The sequence below is a fragment of the Oratosquilla oratoria genome, chromosome 38, assembly GCF_046742065.1.
Source record: "Oratosquilla oratoria isolate Oo_2021 chromosome 38, ASM4674206v1, whole genome shotgun sequence".
Taxonomy (NCBI): Eukaryota; Metazoa; Arthropoda; class Malacostraca; order Stomatopoda; family Squillidae; genus Oratosquilla; species Oratosquilla oratoria.
This window is the reverse complement of record NC_134814.1, coordinates 46,228,083-46,249,084: the sequence shown is the minus strand read 5'-3', so window position 1 is coordinate 46,249,084 and position 21,002 is coordinate 46,228,083. Positions and strand designations below refer to the sequence as shown.

At 37.6% G+C, this 21,002-nt stretch overlaps 1 protein-coding gene across 2 annotated transcripts in view; it reads left to right on the top strand.

Moving 5' to 3' along the window:
* LOC143019775 (uncharacterized) overlaps positions 1 to 21,002 on the top strand; it is a 102,342-nt gene that overhangs the window by 35,558 nt on the left and 45,782 nt on the right. For both annotated transcript variants that reach the window (XM_076175758.1, XM_076175759.1), the window contains exons 3-4: positions 10,128 to 10,201; positions 19,475 to 19,568. In XM_076175758.1, coding sequence (XP_076031873.1) covers positions 10,128 to 10,201; positions 19,475 to 19,568 — 168 coding nt within the window. The remainder of the gene's footprint in view (positions 1 to 10,127; positions 10,202 to 19,474; positions 19,569 to 21,002) is intronic.

Genomic DNA, 21,002 nt, shown 5'->3' with positions numbered 1-21,002 from the left:
TGTATTGTTTTTGCACACACCACATTCTCATCTAACTTGTTCCAACTGTCTATTACTCTGTGAGGAAAGCTGTTCTTTTTCAAATCTCTTCTATAGCTGTCTTTTTTTATTTTCTTTCCGTGTCCTCTAGTATTTCTGTCATCCCATTTTATCAGATTCTCTCTGTCAGTAATTTCTATGCCTTTCATGATTCTGTAAATAGCTATCAAATCTCCTCTCTTCTTTGCTCTAGTGTCTGTAGTTCAAGTTTTTCTAGTCTCTCTTCATATGATAGTTTTGAGAGTGTTGGTGCCAATTTTGTAATTGCTCTTTGTATTCTTTCAAGTTTTTTATACATTTTTTTGTACTTGGTGACCATATCGTTGCTGCATATTCCAATCTTGGTCTTATCAGGGTGATTAGGATTTTCTTCACCATTTCTTCATCCAGGTATGTAAATGCAACTTTGTTCTTATTAGATTATAAGTTTCTCCAAAAATCTTATTTATATGTTTCTCAGGTGACATATTATTCATAACAATGACTCCCAGGTCCTTCTCATTTTCTACTTTTTTTATTCCTTCTTCTCCCAATTTATATGCTCCTGTTATTCTGTTTTTGCTTTTTCCAAATTCCATTATACTACACTTTTTTGTATTGAACTGCATCTCCCACTTCCTACTCCATTCCTGTACTTTATTTAGATCTCTCTGTAATGATTCACAATCTTCTTCAGTTTTCACTCTTTTCAGTAGTTTTGCATCATCTGCAAAGAAGCTCATATAGCTTTCAATTCCTTCATCCATATCATTAATATATATAGCAAACATTATTGGGGCCAGAACTGTTCCCTGCGGAACACCGCTTATTACTTCATCCCATTTTGAGTGCTGGTTTCTTATCACTACTCTCATTTATCTTTCTTGCAAAAAGTCTTCCATCCAATTTAGTAGTTTGCCCTGTATTCCTCCTTCAGTTTCTAATTTCTTAAGCAACTTCTTATGTGGTACTTTGTCAAAAGCTTTCTTTAGATCTAAAAATGCACAGTCCGCCCATCCATCTCTTTCTTGTATTATATCTATTAGCCTTGAATAGAAACATATTAAATTGGTGACGCATGATCGTCCTTGTCTGAATCCAAATTGCCTTGGATTTAACACTGTTTTTTTTTTTCTAAATATTTTACCCATCTACTTTTGATAATTCTTTCACAAATTTTTGCTATTGTACTTGTTAGAGAGACTGGTCTATAGTTTGTAGGTTCTTCTTTATTTCCTCCTTTATATATAGGTACTATATTTGCTTTTTTCCAATCTTCTGGAACTTTTCCTTCTTTCAAGGAACTATTTAGTATGCTATGTATTTTGTCTGCCAGTTCATTCCTGCATTCTTTCAGTATCCAGTTTGCTATTTCATCTGGTCCATGCGATTTTCGTTGAAGTGTATTTACCTAGTTGTACCTAGTTGTATTTTACGGGAAGGGGAGCTATGCTCGTGGGGTCCCGTCTTCATATCTCATTTTATCTAAACTATTTTTAAATTCATGTATTGTTTTTGCACACACCACTTTCTCATCTAACTTGTTCCAACTGTCTATTACTCTGTGAGGAAAGCTGTTCTTTTTCAAATCTCTTCTATAGCTGTCTTTTTTTATTTTCTTTCCGTGTCCTCTAGTATTTCTGTCATCCCATTTTATCAGATTCTCTCTATCAGTAATTTCTATGCCTTTCATGATTCTGTAAATAGCTATCAAATCTCCTCTCTCTCTTCTTTGCTCTAGTGTCTGTAGTTTAAGTTTTTGTAGTCTCTCTTCATATGATAGTTTTGAGAGTGTTGGTGCCAGTTTTGTGATTGCTCTTTGTATTCTTTCTAGTTTTTTTATACATTTTTTTGTACTTGGTGACCATATCGTTGCTGCATATTCCAATCTTGGTCTTATCAGGGTGATTAGGATTTTCCTCACCATTTCTTCATCCAGGTATGTAAATGCCACTTTGATTGTTCTTATTAAATTATAAGTTTCTCCAAAAATCTTATTTATATGTTTCTCAGGTGATATATTATTCATAACAATGACTCCCAGGTCCTTCTCATTTTCTACTTTTTTTATTCCTTCTTCTCCCAAATTATATGATCCTGTTATTCTGTTTTTGCTTTTTCCAAACTCCATTATACTACACTTTTTTGTATTGAACTCCATCTCCCACTTCCTACTCCATTCTTGTACTTTATTTAGATCTCTCTGTAGTGATTCACAATCTTCTTCAGTTTTCACTCTTTTCAGTAGTTTTGGATCATCTGCAAAGAAGCTCATATAGCTTTCAATTCCTTCATCCATATCATTAATATATATAGCAAACATTATTGGGGCCAGAACTGTTCCCTGCGGGACACCGCTTATTACTTCATTCCATTTTGAGTGCTGATCTCTTATCACTACTCTCATTTTTCTTTCTTGCAAAAAGTCTTCCATCCAATTTAGCAATTTACCTTGTATTCCTCCTTCAGTTTCTAATTTCTTAAGCAACTTCTTATGTGGTACTTTGTCAAAAGCTTTTTTTAGGTCTAGAAATGCACAATCAGCCCATCCATCTCTTTCTTGTATTATATCTATTAGCCTTGAATAGAAACATATTAAATTGGTGACGCATGATCGTCCTTGTCTGAATCCAAATTGCCTTGGATTTAGTACGTTGTTTTTTTCCAAGTATTTTACCCATCTACTTTTGATAATTCTTTCACATATTTTTGCTATTGTACTTGTTAGAGAGACTGGTCTATAGTTGGTAGGTTCTTCTTTATTTCCTCCTTTATATATAGGTACTATATTTGCTTTTTTCCAATCTTCTGGAACTTTTCCTTCTTTTAAGGAACTGCTTATTATGCTATGTATTTTGTCTGCCAGTTCATTCCTGCATTCTTTCAGAATCCAGTTTGCTATTTCATCTGGCCCATGTGATTTTCTGACATCAAAATTACCCAAGTGTGTCAATATTTCATTCTTTGTTACTTCTATTTCTTCCATAGGGGGGACTTTTTCTTTCCACTCAATCTCTTCAGGTTGTATATTTTCCCTTGTAAACACTGATTTAAAATGTTTGTTCATAATTTCTGCCATTTCCATTTCCTCAGTGTATTCAACTCCTCCTTGTCTTAATTTCTCCAAGTCTTGTTTGGTTTTCAGTTTATTGTTTACAAATCTGTAGAATAGTTTTGGTTGATCTTTACACTTTTCTATAACATCTTTTTCATATTTTCTTTTTTCCTCTCTGCACTTTTGTACATATTCATTTCTATAACCAGTATATATTTTCCATTTTTCAGGTCTGTCTTTTTTCCATCTGGTCCAGGCTTTGTCTCTTTTGTCTTTTAACTCCCTACAACTTTTGTTGTACCAGCATTTTACATATTCTTTTTCTTGTTTTTGTCTTGGGACATACTTTTCCACTCCTTTTTTGTAAATTTTTGTCAAAATATTCCATTTCTCTTCCACTGATGTTTCTTCTTTGTATATTTCTTCCCAGTTTTCTTGTTGAAAGAATTCTCTTATTTTATCAAAGTTTGTTTTTTCATACATCATTCTTCCTTTTCTATATTGTTCATTTCTTTTCATATATTTTTCTTCATTAAGTTCCAGTTCAATCAATATGTGGTCACTTTTACCTATTGGTGTTTTATATTCAATCTTGTCCACTATTCTAGGTTCAGATGTAATTATTAAGTCTAGCCTCGATGGTTCTTCTTCATTTCTATACCTAGTGTTCTCTTGTATCCATTGTGTCATTGAATGGTCAGTAATCATCTCAAGTAGAGCATTTCCCCATGAGTCATCACCACTCTTTACTGTCATTTCTTCCCAGCAGATTTCTTTGCAATTAAATTCGCCCATCATAACTATTCTTCCTCCGTCTTCCATTATTTTAGTTAATGCTATCTTTGTGTCCTCTAACATACTTTTATGTTCACTCTCCTCCCATGAGGCTGTTCTCGGAGGCACATAATTGATCACAAATTTTCTTCTCTTCTTATCTCCGTCTTCCACTTCTATCATAATCATCTCTACTGTATTCTTTCCATATATGACACCTTTCACGTTTATATCCTTCTTAGTCAGGAACATAACTCCACCCCCTTGTTTTTTCTCTCTGTTTCTAATCCAATAATTGTATGCATCATGTCCTACACTGTTGGGTGGTAGTGGGCCTTTTAATTTTGTTTCTACAATTCCCATTATGTCCGGTTCTTTTTCTTTCAAATAATCATTCAGTTCATTCAATCCTGTTATCAATCCATCTATATTTGTGTAAGACGCTCTTAGTTTTCTGCCACTTCCATTGTGTTCTCTGTTTCCCTTATGTTTTTCTTTTGTATGTCGAACTGCTTTATTTTCATGTTCACTACTCTCCAATAGAATCTCTCTTTCTCTGACTCCGTTCTTTCCTCGTTTTTTGCTTTAGCTTCAAGTCTTTTCTGCTTTTCTGCCTCTCTTTCCTCCTTATTCATTTATCTTTTTATCCATACCTTTTTATATTGATCATTTGTTGCTAGTTTCCCTGTTTTGGATAGAATTTTCTCTGCCGTTGTTTGTGACCTGAATTTAATCTTAATTGGTCTGGTCTTATCTGTACTATATTTTCCGAGTCTGAATTTTTCCTCAATTTCCTTTATAATTTCTGGTTCATCTTCCTGGACTAATTTTAATAAACTGCTTACTCTTTCATTTTCCTCCTTGATTCTTGCGGTTCTATCTGGGTTATGTTTCTCTTCCATTCCTAATATAATTATACATTTCTTTTTGTCAGCTAATTCTCTTACTATATTCTCCTTCTGTCTCATCACTTTAATAACTGAGTCTTCATTATGTTCTTTCAATTGCTGTTTGACTATGTCAGTGAATGAGACCTTATTCCCTTCTTGGGTTGTCCTCCAATTTTTAGCTTCTGTATCTATTTTCTCTCTGTTTTCATTACTATTCTTCTTCAATTTCTCATTCTCCTCCTTTACATTTCCTAACTGTCTTTTTAGGTCCTCTATTTCTTCAGTTAAGTTTCTGTTTGCCTTCTCTAGTTGTTCCAACCTTTCAATTCTTTGGAAAATGGAGTCAACATTACCTAACTTACGTTCCAAGTCCTCTATCACCTTATCAACTCTCTCCTCTAGTCTTATCAGTCGGGGGGGGAGGGGTTGTGTCCCCCCCACCCTCTTTAAATCCCTGGAACATATTCTCGTCACTTTCTACTGTATTGCTCCTCTCTATACTTCTAATCTTTACATTTTTATTAGACATTTCATCCTCACTCAGCCTTTTGTTTACCTTTCGCTTGTCTGGCTGGGCCAAGTCTACTCCCTCCTCATTTCCTTCCATTTCCCTCAGTAATCCCTCCCCTTTTCCTCTTTCCCTACTTTCCCACTACTCCACGAGCAATTTCCCCCCACCCTGTAAAAACACTAGGCACTTCTCTTTGCGTTGGGATCCACAGACTTCAGTTTTCTTCAGAACGTCATCCAAGCCGTCCATTCGCTGAAGTATTTACCTAGTTGTATTTACCTAGTTGTATTTTACGGGAAGGGGAGCTATGCTCGTGGGGTCCCGTCTTCATATCTCATTTTATCTAAACTATTTTTAAATTCATGTATTGATTTTGCACACACCACTTTCTCATCTAACTTGTTCCAACTGTCTATTGCTCTGTGAGGAAAGCTGTTCTTTTTAAAATCTCTTCTATAGCTGTCTTTTTTTATTTTCTTTCCGTGTCCTCTTGTATTTCTGTCATCCCATTTTATCAGATTCTCTCTATCAGTAATTTCTATGCCTTTCATGATTCTGTAAATAGCTATCAAATCTCCTCTCTCTCTTCTTTGCTCTAGTGTCTGTAGTTTAAGTTTTTGTAGTCTCTCTTCATATGATAGTTTTGAGAGTGTTGGTGCCAGTTTTGTAATTGCTCTTTGTATTCTTTCAAGTTTTTTTATACATTTTTTTGTACTTGGTGACCATATCGTTGCTGCATATTCCAATCTTGGTCTTATCAGGGTGATTAGGATGTTCCTCACCATTTCTTCATCCAGGTATGTAAATGCCACTTTGATTGTTCTTATTAAATTATAAGTTTCTCCAAAAATCTTATTTATATGTTTCTCAGGTGACATATTATTCATAACGATGACTCCCAGGTCCTTCTCATTTTCTACTTTTTTTATTCCTTCTTCTCCCAAATTATATGATCCTGTTATTCTGTTTTTGCTTTTTCCAAATTCCATTATACTACACTTTTTTGTATTGAACTCCATCTCCCACTTCCTACTCCATTCTTGTACTTTATTTAGATCTCTCTGTAGTGATTCACAATCTTCTTCAGTTTTCACTCTTTTCAGTAATTTTGCATCATCTGCAAAGAAGCTCATATAGCTTTCAATTCCTTCATCCATATCATTAATATATATAGCAAACATTATTGGGGCCAGAACTGTTCCCTGCGGGACACCGCTTATTACTTCATTCCATTTTGAGTGCTGATCTCTTATCACTACTCTCATTTTTCTTTCTTGCAAAAAGTCTTCCATCCAATTTAGCAATTTACCTTGTATTCCTCCTTCATATTCTAATTTCTTAAGCAACTTCTTATGTGGTACTTTGTCAAAAGCTTTTTTTAGGTCTAGAAATGCACAATCAGCCCATCCATCTCTTTCTTGTATTATATCTATTAGCCTTGAATAGAAACATATTAAATTGGTGACGCATGATCGTCCTTGTCTGAATCCAAATTGCCTTGGATTTAGTACGTTGTTTTTTTCCAAGTATTTTACCCATCTACTTTTGATAATTCTTTCACATATTTTTGCTATTGTACTTGTTAGAGAGACTGGTCTATAGTTGGTAGGTTCTTCTTTATTTCCTCCTTTATATATAGGTACTATATTTGCTTTTTTCCAATCTTCTGGAACTTTTCCTTCTTTTAAGGAACTGCTTATTATGCTATGTATTTTGTCTGCCAGTTCATTCCTGCATTCTTTCAGAATCCAGTTTGCTATTTCATCTGGCCCATGCGATTTTCTGACATCAAAATTACCCAAGTGTGTCAATATTTCATTCTTTGTTACTTCTATTTCTTCCATAGGGGGGACTTTTTCCTTCCACTCAATCTCTTCAGGTTGTATATTTTCCCTTGTAAACACTGATTTAAAATGTTTGTTCATAATTTCTGCCATTTCCATTTCCTCAGTGTATTCAACTCCTCCTTGTCTTAATTTCTCCAAGTCTTGTTTGTTTTTCAGTTTATTGTTTACAAATCTGTAGAATAGTTTTGGTTGATCTTTACACTTTTCTATAACATCTTTTTCATATTTTCTTTTTTCCTCTCTGCACTTTTGTACATATTCATTTCTATAACCAGTATATATTTTCCATTTTTCAGGTCTTCTGTCTTTTTTCCATCTGTTCCAGGCTTTGTCTCTTTTGTCCTTTAACTCCCTACAACTTTTGTTGTACCAGCATTTTACATATTCTTTTTCTTGTTTTTGTCTTGGGACATACTTTTCCACTCCTTTTTTGTAAATTTTTGTCAAAATATTCCATTTCTCTTCCACTGTTGTTTCTTCTTTGTATATTTCTTCCCAGTTTTCTTGTTGGAAGAATTCTCTTATTTTATCAAAGTTTGTTTTTTCATACATCATTCTTCCTTTTCTATATTGTTCATTTCTTTTCATATATTTTTCTTCATTAAGTTCCAGTTCAATCAATATGTGGTCACTTTTACCTATTGGTGTTTTATATTCAATCTTGTCCACTATTCTAGGTTCAGATGTAATTATTAAGTCTAGCCTCGATGGTTCTTCTTCATTTCTATACCTAGTGTTCTCTTGTATCCATTGTGTCATTGAATGGTCAGTAATCATCTCAAGTAGAGCATTTCCCCATGAGTCATCACCACTCTTTACTGTCATTTCTTCCCAGCAGATTTCTTTGCAATTAAATTCGCCCATCATAACTATTCTTCCTCCGTCTTCCATTATTTTAGTTAATGCTATCTTTGTGTCCTCTAACATACTTTTATGTTCACTCTCCTCCCATGAGGCTGTTCTCGGAGGCACATAATTGATCACAAATTTTCTTCTCTTCTTATCTCCGTCTTCCACTTCTATCATAATCATCTCTACTGTATTCTTTCCATATATGACACCTTTCACGTTTATATCCTTCTTAGTCAGGAACATAACTCCACCCCCTTGTTTTTTCTCTCTGTTTCTAATCCAATAATTGTATGCATCATGTCCTACACTGTTGGGTGGTAGTGGGCCTTTTAATTTTGTTTCTACAATTCCCATTATGTCCGGTTCTTTTTCTTTCAAATAATCATTCAGTTCATTCAATCCTGTTATCAATCCATCTATATTTGTGTAAGACGCTCTTAGTTTTCTGCCACTTCCATTGTGTTCTCTGTTTCCCTTATGTTTTTCTTTTGTATGTCGAACTGCTTTATTTTCATGTTCACTACTCTCCAATAGAATCTCTCTTTCTCTGACTCCGTTCTTTCCTCGTTTTTTGCTTTAGCTTCAAGTCTTTTCTGCTTTTCTGCCTCTCTTTCCTCCTTATTCATTTATCTTTTTATCCATACCTTTTTATATTGATCATTTGTTGCTAGTTTCCCTGTTTTGGATAGAATTTTCTCTGCCGTTGTTTGTGACCTGAATTTAATCTTAATTGGTCTGGTCTTATCTGTACTATATTTTCCGAGTCTGAATTTTTCCTCAATTTCCTTTATAATTTCTGGTTCATCTTCCTGGACTAATTTTAATAAACTGCTTACTCTTTCATTTTCCTCCTTGATTCTTGCGGTTCTATCTGGGTTATGTTTCTCTTCCATTCCTAATATAATTATACATTTCTTTTTGTCAGCTAATTCTCTTACTATATTCTCCTTCTGTCTCATCACTTTAATAACTGAGTCTTCATTATGTTCTTTCAATTGCTGTTTGACTATGTCAGTGAATGAGACCTTATTCCCTTCTTGGGTTGTCCTCCAATTTTTAGCTTCTGTATCTATTTTCTCTCTGTTTTCATTACTATTCTTCTTCAATTTCTCATTCTCCTCCTTTACATTTCCTAACTGTCTTTTTAGGTCCTCTATTTCTTCAGTTAAGTTTCTGTTTGCCTTCTCTAGTTGTTCCAACCTTTCAATTCTTTGGAAAATGGAGTCAACATTACCTAACTTACGTTCCAAGTCCTCTATCACCTTATCAACTCTCTCCTCTAGTCTTATCAGTCGGGGGGGGAGGGGTTGTGTCCCCCCCACCCTCTTTAAATCCCTGGAACATATTCTCGTCACTTTCTACTGTATTGCTCCTCTCTATACTTCTAATCTTTACATTTTTATTAGACATTTCATCCTCACTCAGCCTTTTGTTTACCTTTCGCTTGTCTGGCTGGGCCAAGTCTACTCCCTCCTCATTTCCTTCCATTTCCCTCAGTAATCCCTCCCCTTTTCCTCTTTCCCTACTTTCCCACTACTCCACGAGCAATTTCCCCCCACCCTGTAAAAACACTAGGCACTTCTCTTTGCGTTGGGATCCACAGACTTCAGTTTTCTTCAGAACGTCATCCAAGCCGTCCATTCGCTGAAGTGTGTGTGTGTGTGTGTGTGTGGGAGTGGAATTATGCCTTTGGGTTTGGCTACCTTCCTTGTAAGTGGGAAAAAGACCTTGGTATATGTATTATGTAGTGATTTTATCCTGGGCAACATCACACTGAAGAGAGTCATGAAAGTATTGGAGGAGAAATTTAAAGGGGGTGGCAGACAGTCCAATCATAAATGAATGTTGTGTGGCTTCATTTGTGGGGCGTCACTAAAGTCTGTAAAATATTGACTACATAGACCATGGATTCAGTATTCCATACTAAGCAAACTGAAAAAGACTATATGTTCAGATAATATTGAGAAACACGTGAAATAGTCTAAAAGAAGACAAAGTAGATAGTACAAACTAAATTCATAAACAAATCTAAAGCTGAATATAATCAGTGGAGAAATACAGGTCCTTGCTCCTTTTCTATGATGGTGGAAGTAAGGAAAATTTAAACAAAGTGCATCTGCGTTGATTCAAGTTTAAAGCACTTTGGTTTGAGCTATCTAATTATACATTGTCATTTTCAGACCCATGATGTACAATTTTACAACTGCTAGTTGTCAGTCTAGGGCAGAGTACATGAACCTGAATAACCTAACAGGTAAGTGTAACAGCAGCTTGTTCTGTAAGTATAAATGTATCTAAGCAATAAGACATATTTGCTGTGTATGAATCTGCACATACATAATTAACCTAGTTGATTTTAACAAAAGTGATTTATATTCTATGCATTCTGCTTTTTAACATTGGTTATGCTGAATTTTCCTTTAGCCCTAAATAGGTATCCTTATTGCACAGATAATCTGTGAGTTAGTGCTCTTCGGATATAGGCACTGACAGTAGAGTCCTTGTATCTTTGAGGGCACTCACTAGAAACATTAAGGCAGAATAAAGCATGAGTCATTGAGTGAGTCAAACGGCTTGGTTCCGCTATCGGCCACCAGAGGCAGACTCAATATTCGTGTAATAAAACCTCTGGTGAATTTAATATTTTTATTCTAAAGCAGTGGTTCTTAACCTTTTTTTGGCAGCGACCCAAAAATTTGCACAAATCAAGCCTACATGCCTACATAGATATACGAATTGTCTTTATAAGTAATCTGATTAAAATAAATTAAATTTTCTGCTTTGGAGTTTTTATTTAGTCATGGTCTGCTTAGAATCCTAAAACTAGGCATCATGTATTTTAATTATTACAGTATATAATTATAATATATTTGTAGTGGGAAAATAATTATTTTCTGCAAACCCTTAGCGACCCAATAAAATGGCTTGGCGACCCAAATTTGGGTCGCGACCCAGGGGTTAAGAACCACTGTTCTAAAGTATTATACACACACAATAGTCAGCAGTGACGCCTGCCCCGGAAGAGGACTGCAACTCATTGCAACAAGATCTGGACACAATATGGAATTGGACTAAAAAATGGGAAGTAAAATTCAATATTAAGAAATGCAGCATAATGGAATTTGGAAAGAGTAAAAATAGAATATCAAAAGATTACAGAATTGGGGAAGAAAAAATAAATAAAACAAACTATGAAAAAGATCTTGGAGTGATGATTGGAAAGGACATGAAACCAGATAAGCATATAAACAAGATGTTCGGAGAAACCTACAACTTATTGAGAGCAATCAAAGGGGCATTTACCTATATGGACGAAGAAATGATAAGGAAAATACTTACTACACTAATAAGACCAAAACTCGAGTACGCAGCATCACTTTGGACACCCAGTACCAAAAAGAATATTAAGAAACTAGAAAGATTACAAAGAGTGACAACAAAACTAGCACCAACACTCGCCAAACTAACATATGAGCAAAGACTATCCAAATTGAACCTACCAACTCTGGAACAAAGAAGAGAAAGAGGAGATTTGCTAACTATCTACAGAATAATGAAAGGAATAGAAGTTTTAGACAGGAACAACCTATTAATGTGGGACAACGGTAAAACAAGAGGACATGGAAAAAAATTGAAAAAGGATAGTTATAGAAAAAACTTGAAAAGGAACAGTTTCCCATACAGAGCGATAAATACATGGAACAAATTAGACAACAAAACAGTATGTGCTAACACTATACAAGATTTTAAGATAAAACTTGATGCGGAGAGATACAAAGACGGGTCACCACGAGCATAGCTCCCCTCCCGTATATTACAACTAGGTAAATACAACTAGGTAAATACACAGTCGACAATAATTTTTTTTTTTTTTCAATTGAAATCTGGAGCCAAGGTGAAGAAATACAATCGTATTCAACCACTAAAATATGCAGGCAATTAAACAGACTCAATATATGTGTAATAAAACCTCTGGTGAATTTAATATTTTATTCTAAAGTATCATACACACACAATAGTCAGCAGTGACACCTGGCCCAGCAGCATGTGCAGTCGACAGTATTTTTTTTTAACTGAAATCCGCGAATAGTCAAAACTGCGGATAAAAACCCCACGAATAACAAGGGATGACTGAATTAGGGATGGAAGAGAAGTATAATCAAAATAGGAACACAAAAATGAAGGAGGAAAAGGAAAAAGTAAATAATATATTTGAAGTAGCTTAAAAGGATGAACCAGAAATAGGGAAACAAATAGAAGAGGTGTATAGGCTCAGGAAATACAATACAGATAAGACCAGACCAATTAAGGTTAAATTCAGGTCACAAACAATAGCAGAGAATATCTTAGCAAAAACAGGAAAACTAGCAGACAGTGAGCAACATAAAAAGGCATGGATAAAAGAAGAAATGAATAAAGAGGAAAGAGAGGATGAGAAAACAAAAAAACCAGAAGCTAAAAAAAAAAAATGAGAAAAGAACAGTCAAAAAAAGAGAATTTTTATTGGAGAGTAGTGAATATGAAAATGAGGAAATGGTTCTTAGCAGAGGAAAACAGAAAGGAAACAGAAAACACAATGGGAGTAGCAGAAAATTAAAACTGTCTTACACAAATATAGATGGCTTAATAACAGGCTTGAACAAACTGAATGATTATCTGAAGGAAAAAGAACTGGACATAATGGGAATTGTAGAGACGAAATTGAAAGGTCCACTACCACCCAACAGTGTAGGACATGGTGCATATAATTATTGGATTAGAAACAGAGAGGTAAAACAAGAGGGTGGAGTTATGTTCCTGACTAAGAAGGATACAAATGTGAGGAATGTCACATATGGAAAGAATAGAGTATAGATGATTATGATGGAAGTGGAGGACAAAGATGGGAAGAGCAGAAAGTTTGTAGTAAATTATGTGCCTCCTAAAATGGCTTCATGGGAAGAGAGAGAACAAAAAAGTATGTTAGAAGACACAAGGATAACGCTAAATACAATAATAAAAGATGGAGGAAGAATAGTTATAATGGGTGACTTTGATTGTAAAGAAAACTGCTGGGAAGAGATGACAGTGAGGGGTGGAGATGCCCTATGGGGAAATGTAACCTACTACTTGATATGATTATAGAACATACAATGATGCAATGGATACAAGAGAATACTAGGAATAGAAATGAGGAAGAACCATCCAGTCTGGACCTGATAATTATATCAGAACCTGAAATAGTGGACAAGATTGAATATAAGAAACCAATAAATAAAAGTGACCACATATTAGTTGAACTGGAACTAAATGAGAAAAAATACATGGAAAAAAATGAACAATATAGAAAGGGAAGATTGATGTATGAAAAAACGAATTTTGATAATATAAGAGAAATCTTTCAAAAAACAGACTGGGAAAGAGTACAAGAAGAAGCTGAAGGAGGAGTGGGAGGGAGTGAAGGATAGAGTAGAGCTAGGTGTGGAGTAGGAATGGGGATGGTTCAAGGAGGGAGTCACAAAGTGTGCAAAGATGGTGTGTGGAACAAAAAGGACAGGAGGAAATAGAAGAAAGGGTAGTGAATGGTGGGATGAGGAACCAAAGAAGGTTGTAGAAGACAAGAATTGAGCTTTCACAGATTGGTTACAAAATAGGACGCGGGAGTCATATGAGAGGTACAAAGAAAAGAAAAGAGAAGTAAAGCAAAAGGTAAAGGAGGCAAAGAGGAGAGCAGATGTGAAATGGGGTAAGAGTATGACAGAAAATTTTGAAAGTAATAAAAAGATGTTTTGGAAGGAAATTAAGAGAGGAAGAGGAGGCGAATCAAGTAGAGAAGAAAAGGTAAAAGGTGCAGATGGAGAGATGATAATGGAAGAGAAGGCAGTAAGGGGAAGATGGGCAGAATATTTTAGGGAGTTGCTAAATGTGAAGGAGGATAGGGAGGGAAAGATAGCTGCAGTGGGAAGTGCTAAGAAAAGGACCATAATGAGTGAGGAAAATGGAGGAGAAATAAGGAAGGATGAGATGAAGGCAGTTGTTAAGATGATGAGAGCAGGTAAGGCACCTGGTCTGGATGGATGCCATGCAGAATGTCTGAAAAAAGGAGGTACAGTGGTGGTGGACTGGCTGGTGAGGTTATTTAATGTTTGCTGGAGAGAGGGTAGAGTGCCGGAGGACTGGAGGAGTGCCTGTATAGTTCCACTTTACAAGGGAAAAGGGGACAAGTATGAATGTAGTAGTTTCAGAGGGATTAGCTTGTTAAGTGTAGTTGTTGTTGTTGTTGTTGTCGTTCCCTAGACTGTCTGTCCGAGCAGTCCCGTCTCCCCAAGGAATGCCACAGCCGAAACTGGGTTTTCCCACAAATCCTTTATAGAGTGTATGTTGTGTTGATTCAGAAGGGTGGATATCAGGGGGTCTGGCATGCAGCAGTGTGTTGTCTTTCAGTGTGTTAATGGAGCGGTGAGTGATATGATTATGAATATGTTTCTGGAGGCTGGTATTTGGTGGTTGTGGAGGAAGAGAAGAGAGTATTTGTGCGTAATAAAGGTCTTTGGGTGTTGTTTTAATGTTTCTTGGTGTGTGTGGGTGTTCTGCTATGTAGTGTAGTGGGTGTGATGTGTTTGTGGTGGCTGCGGCAAGTGTTTGTGTGCCTCTCATGTCGAGGTTGTCCTTGACTTTGAGGACTTTTGTTTCATGGTGTAAATGGTCTGTAGGTGTTGTATTTGTGCAGCCTGTAATTGTTTTTAGGGCTTTGTTTTGTATGATTTGAAGGGTGTTGTGGTGTGTCTCACTGAGATTAGGAGCCCATGCAGGACTCGCATAATTCATCATTGAGCGTATGCATTGTTTGTATATTGTTATAATAGTTTCTTTGTTTTGTCCAAATGTCATTCCAGTGATTGACTTAAGTGCGTTAAGTCTGGGTGTGCATTTGTTTTTTATGTTTGTGATGTGTTGTTTGAAAGACATGGATGTATTGTATGTTACACCAAGAATTTTCGGTGTGTTTGTGTGTGGTATTAGAGTGTTGTTGATGTAGAGATGAGGTATGTATTTGTGTTCTATTGTCCAGTTTGTGAGAAGTGTTGCTATAGATTTGGTTGGAGCATTTTGAGTCTGTTTGTGATGAACCATGTGTTGAGTGTATCAAGGTATGGCTGGATTATTTCTGCAGCTTTGGCTGTGTTACGATGTGTGCATGTCATTGTTATGTTGTCTGCATAGGAAGAGATTTGTATTTCTGAGGTGTCTGGTGTGGGTAAGTCATGCATGTATAGATTAAATAGTGTGGGGGATAGAACTGAGCCCTGTGGTACTCCATTCTTAATGTTTCTGATATGCAATGATTGGCCATTATATGACACATAAGCATTCCTACCTGCCAGATAATTGGCCAGCCATCTTTTGGTGTTATTGTGCATGTCTGTGTTATATATTTTATTTGTTAGGTTGTGGCAGGGGATAGCATCAAAAGCTTTACTAATGTCTAATGTTATGAGAAGTGTTCTGTGGTGGGGCCTATCTGAATTGATGCCATCTAAAATTCTTTGTGTGAGGTTTGTCAGAAGAGTGTTTGTGGAGTGTAGTGGCCTAAAACCGTGTTGTGAGTCAGCAAGGGGAATATGTTGTGTGACAAGATTAAGTATTAGGCGTTCAATGACTTTAGAGGGGGTGCAGAGAAGTGTGATTGGGCGGTGCGATGTTGGGATTGTTGGGTCTTTGTTCGGTTTTGGAATGGTGATTATTTTACCATGCTTCCAGATGTCGGGTATAGTATTGTGTGAATAGCTGTAGTTTGCAATGTTTGTGAGTGTGTGTATACCTTGTGGTCCAATGTGTTTTAGGTGGATGTTGCTTATGTTATCAGGGCCACAGGCAGATGAGTGCTTGAGATTATGTATTATGAGTTTTGTCTGACTGTCTATGAAGGGTGTATAGTCTGAGTCTGTGGGGAAGTCTTTCTTACGTCGAATGGTGCATCGGTCGTCAGGGTGAGAAGTGAGATGGCTTGTCTGTGCAAAATGATGTATGAGTGCGTTTGCTTGTTGTCTGTTTGAGGGTAGATTATCTGTCGTTGTGATTATTGCTGCATGAGAGCGTGTAGTGTTACTGTTGGATAGTGTAATGCTGTTGAGTGTTTTGTACAATTTGCTGGTGTTTGTTTTGTGATCAAGTGTATTGATAAAGTTTTGCCAATTTTGTGTTTTTTGTTTGTGTATTTTATTAGCAATCACAGTGTTTAGTGTTTGTATTTGGTCTGCTATGTTTTGAGGGATAGGTGTGGGGGTATCGTGTTTAAGTGTGTCACATTGTCTGATGAGGTCTTGGATTTCTTGTGTGAAGTTGGGGTTGTGTGATTTTCTGTTGCCTCTAGGGATGTATCTCTTGTCTGCATTTTGTATGATTGTATTAAAAGTGTGCACAGCATTGTTTATGTTTGTGATTGGTGTAGAGGGCTTGGTGTGGGATATGTGTATGATTATGTGTGTTGTTCATGATAGTCAATGAGTCAAACTGAGTCTGTATATCAAGCCCTCTGTCCGTGTCAGGGTTGTCGACATACCAGGCAGACGACTTGGCGTTGAAGTCACCACCCATGATCAGGTTGGGGATTGAGGCTAGTTGGTTAAATTGAGGCCTGAAGGTGTTTGGAACTGTGGGGGATGATTGGGGGGGAATGTACATGTTAACTATTGTCAGTGTTGATTTGTTGCCTGTGCGGATTCGAATGGATTGGATTTCTGTTGTGTTATCTGTGGTAGGGAGGAGAATTTTGGTTGTGGCACTTGTGTCCACAAAACAGATGGAGTGATGGATCAGGGTGATGAGTCCACCGCCATTGCCGTCAGTCCGGTCTTGTCTGATGGTGGTGTAATTATGAAATGATGGTGTTTTGTGTGAGTGTCTTAGTTTTGTTTCTTGTATAATCGCAATGTGTATGTTGTGTTGTTTAAGAAAGTGTTCAAGTTCATGTTTTTTCGTGTTAATACCGTCAATGTTGTGTTGTAATATGTTGATGTTGTGTGTTTTGTATGTGTTGTATGTTGCCGTTTGGGGTTGAGGTTGGGGTGGTAATGGGGAAAGTGTAGGATCTGGGTTAGAGGGGGGGAAAGGAGAGATCGGGGACAAAGGAAGGGGAGTACTGATCGGGGGTAAGGGCAAAGGGAAATTGGGAGTGGGTAAGGGTGCTGGCTGTGGTTGGGGAGGTGGGAGTGGGGTTACTGGAGGGCAGGTAGAACATGTCCAAGTGTTTGTGTATTGGTTTGTGTCAGCAAGTGTTGTACAAGTGAGGTGGGCCCAGTTTTTGCACATATTGCACTGAACTGAGCCCTTTGTCTGTCTGCTCGAAGTAATGGGTTTAGAGCATGTTTGGCATGTGTATTTTGTGGTGGGCCCAGGATTGCTCTCTACATCTTCGGCTAAAAGTAGAAGAAGAGGGGTGATCGCCGGAAAATCACCCCTCGGTGCAGAAAAAACGTAACATTGCATGTTGGGAAAAAGGATTGTGGTACTCCCCAAGGCAGGCATAGCTCCTCTTGGGGATCGGTGCCACCTGCGTAGAGCTGATGGCCAGGGGTGGTTGCTGCTGTTTGGCCCCCAACTCTTTTGGGGTTGGGGGGTGGTCCCACGACATAGACACTGCAGCTCCAGGACCTGTTAAGTGCAGTTGGGAAGATCTTCCCATAAGTCTTCCCAACTGTTAAGTGTAGTTGGGAAGACTTATGGGAAGATCTTGATTGAGAGGATTAGGAGAGGAACAGAGGGAGTAATTGGTGAGGAACAGTGTGAATTTAGGATGGGTAGAGGTTGTGTAGATCAGATCTTTGTGGTAAGACAGATATGTGAGAAAGCTATAGAAAAGGGGAAGGATGTTTTTTGGGACTTTATGGACCTGGAAAAGGCTTATGACAGGGTAGACAGAAAGGCACTGTGTGAGGTTTTGCGGATATACGGGATAGGAGGAAAGCTTCTAGGAGCTGTCAAGAGTTTTTATGAGAGTAGTAGAGCTTGTGTCAGGATTAGAAATGGAGAGAGTGAGTGGTTCGAGGTAAAGGTGGGACTTCGTTATGTCGTTATGTCGCCCTGGTTGTCCAACTTATACATGGATGGGTAGTACGAGAGGTAAATGCAAGGTTAGTGGGTGAGGGATTGGAGATGGTTAAAGAAAATGGAGAAAAGTGGGAGGTGAACCAGCTGTTGTTTGCGGACAACACTGTGCTTGTGGCAGGATCGGAGGAGGGATTGAGGAAGTTGGTGACAGAGTTTGGGAGAGTGTGTGATAGAAGAAAGCTGAAGATAAATGTGGGTAAAAGTAAGGTGATGAGATGTACAAGGGGTGAAAGTGGCAGTAGTCTGGAATTGAGCATTAAGGGAGAGCGACTGGAGGAAGTGGATAGTTTTAGATACTTGGGTGCAAATGTGGCAGGAAAAGGTGGAGTGAAGGTGGAGGTAGAATGTAGATTGAGAGAAGCGAGTAAATGCCTTGGTGGATTAAAAAGTGTAATGAGGAATAGATATTTGGGAATGGATGCTAAGAGGAGACTGTATGAAGGAGTGATTGTGCCAACAGCACTGTATGGAGCAGAAACATGGAACATAAGAGAGGAAGAGAGAAGGAGTTTGAATGTGAAGTATGATGGGGGCTACTAGGCTGGATAGAGTGAGAAATGAGGAGGTGAGGAGGAGAACAGGGGTGGAAAGGGGTTTGGGAGATAGGTTGGAAAGAATGAGTGAAGAAAGACTAGTAAAAGAGGTATGGAAGGCAGATGTGGAGGGAATGAACATGAAGGGACATCCTAGGATGAGGTGGATGGATGGGGTGAAGGGGGCTTTGGGGAAGAGGGGAATGTCTGTTGAGGAAGGACGGGAGAGGACAGAAGACAGGGGTGAATGGAGAATGGTTGTATATGGATGATGTTGTGATGCATGAGGTGGAATGGGCGGGGGAATGGGGGATGAGGTAGTATGTGTGAGCAAAATTTGACGCAGCCCGAAGGGATTTCTCCCCGTCTTCTCTTTTATGCATGGGAGGATGGAGAGGGGGGGTTGCCGATTTAATGAAGCGGCCTTGCTGTGGATGTGCTGTGTCTTGCGACAGTGCTTCTGACCCAGGGCAGTGGACAAGGTGCAGGGATGACCTGTCATCCAGGAGGTGCTAAGATGAGAGGGAGGGTTGAGGGGTGTGGAGTGTATTCAGGGAGAATGGGTGGGAATGATTTTATGCCTTTTCCTTTTTGGCTACCCCCCTTGTAAGGGGGAAAAAAGCCTTGGTATATATATGTATGTATGTAGAATCCTTTCGTGATTCAGAATATGTTTACAGCTTTTAAATTTTTAGCTCACTTTGCTGTGACCTAAAAGTTATTAATTTGAGGAACTTAAGTTTATGGTAGTACATAATACAGAGTTTTATTGCATAGAAATATCCAAATTTTTTGCATTATAGTTCTCTTATTCAATTTGGCAATAATTCATTTCATTCATATCTTTCCTTAAATGAATCTTGGTATAATAAATATTCATGATGCCATATTATTTTTCTTTACAGAGTATAAGGTTACCCATAATGTTTACTGTACAAATTCCTCAGAATGTTTAGAAGGACTGACATGTGCTGCAAATTACACCTGCTCCTGCCCAACGTAAGTGTTTAACCAAATACTGTAGCTTTCAATAGTGCTTATTTCAGGGTGCAACTTCCATAGAGTTGTTATTGTTATTGTTCCCTTGACAGTCTGTATGAGCAGTCCCATCTCCCTGAGGAACAACACAGCTGAAATGGGATTGTCCCACAAATCCTTTATAAAGTGTATATTGTGTTGTTGGTATGCATGATTGTGTAGAAAGTAATTTTCCATAATATGTTGTTATGAAGGTAAGACAGATGAGTGGAAAAGGTGGTAGAGAAACGCGGGTTAGAGCGAGAACACTATATTCCGGGCGTAAAATAAAGGACATCTTAATTAACAAACAAGAACAACACACCAACAAAAATAGCATAGTGTACGGTATACCATGCAGTGGATGTCCTGCAACATATTATGGTGAGACGTCATGGGGGTTGACAAAAAGACTAAGAGAACATAAGAATGACCTACGGCATTACAGGACTTCAAATTCACTGGTAGTGCATGTGGACACGCATGAGCATTTACCAGAATGGGAAGAGGCACGCCCTATGTGGAACGGGCTCGAGAGAAGAATGAGAAAGCTGGTCGAGTCCGCATGCATAACACTGGGAAAGGTCAGCAACCACAGAGAAGGATTCGTTAACCTGTCATTTGCAGCCGCCAGATTGGTTATGGAGGAGGGAGTATCGGGCCAATCAGCATGCAGCATTCTGGAACGTCCAGCCGGATGAGCCATAAGGAGAATATATATGCTGTACACACACGTTGTCTGTCACTCTGAAGAAGACTTGTAGTCGAAACGTCAGGAATATAGTGTTCTCGCTCTAACCCGCGTTTCTCTACCACCTTTTCCACTTTCCATAATATGTTGCATAGTATGGGGTGAAGTGTTGCATCCTGGACAGTTATCTGCGAAGGATTACAAAGGAGGAGCATGCCAATAAAAGACCTTTTGGTCCATAACTAGGTTGGATGTGAAAAAATTTATAATGATAAATAAATAGAAATTATAATAATATAAAAAATGATAAGATAAATAAGTGCATAGGTATAGTTAAATAATAAACAAACAGGTAAATAGTAAATGATAATGAATTGACAGATAAATAATAATAATAGATGATAAGCAAATAATAATAAACAGACAAATAATTACAAGCAAATGAATAATATAAAATAAATGTCAGGTATTACAGCATCATGCTTGGGTGTTTATCTAAACAAATCTTAAAGTTTTCAACTGAACTACATTGCACTGCCTCTGCAGGAAGTATATTCCATTCACTTACTACACATTTGGCAAAGATGTTTCTACCCACTTCCAAATTAAATCTATTTCCAGACAGCTTGAGACTACTATTACTTGTCGGATTCTCATTCAGTGTGAAAATTTTGTCACTATTGATGTTGTCAATACCCTTTAGAATCTTAAAGACCTGTATGAAG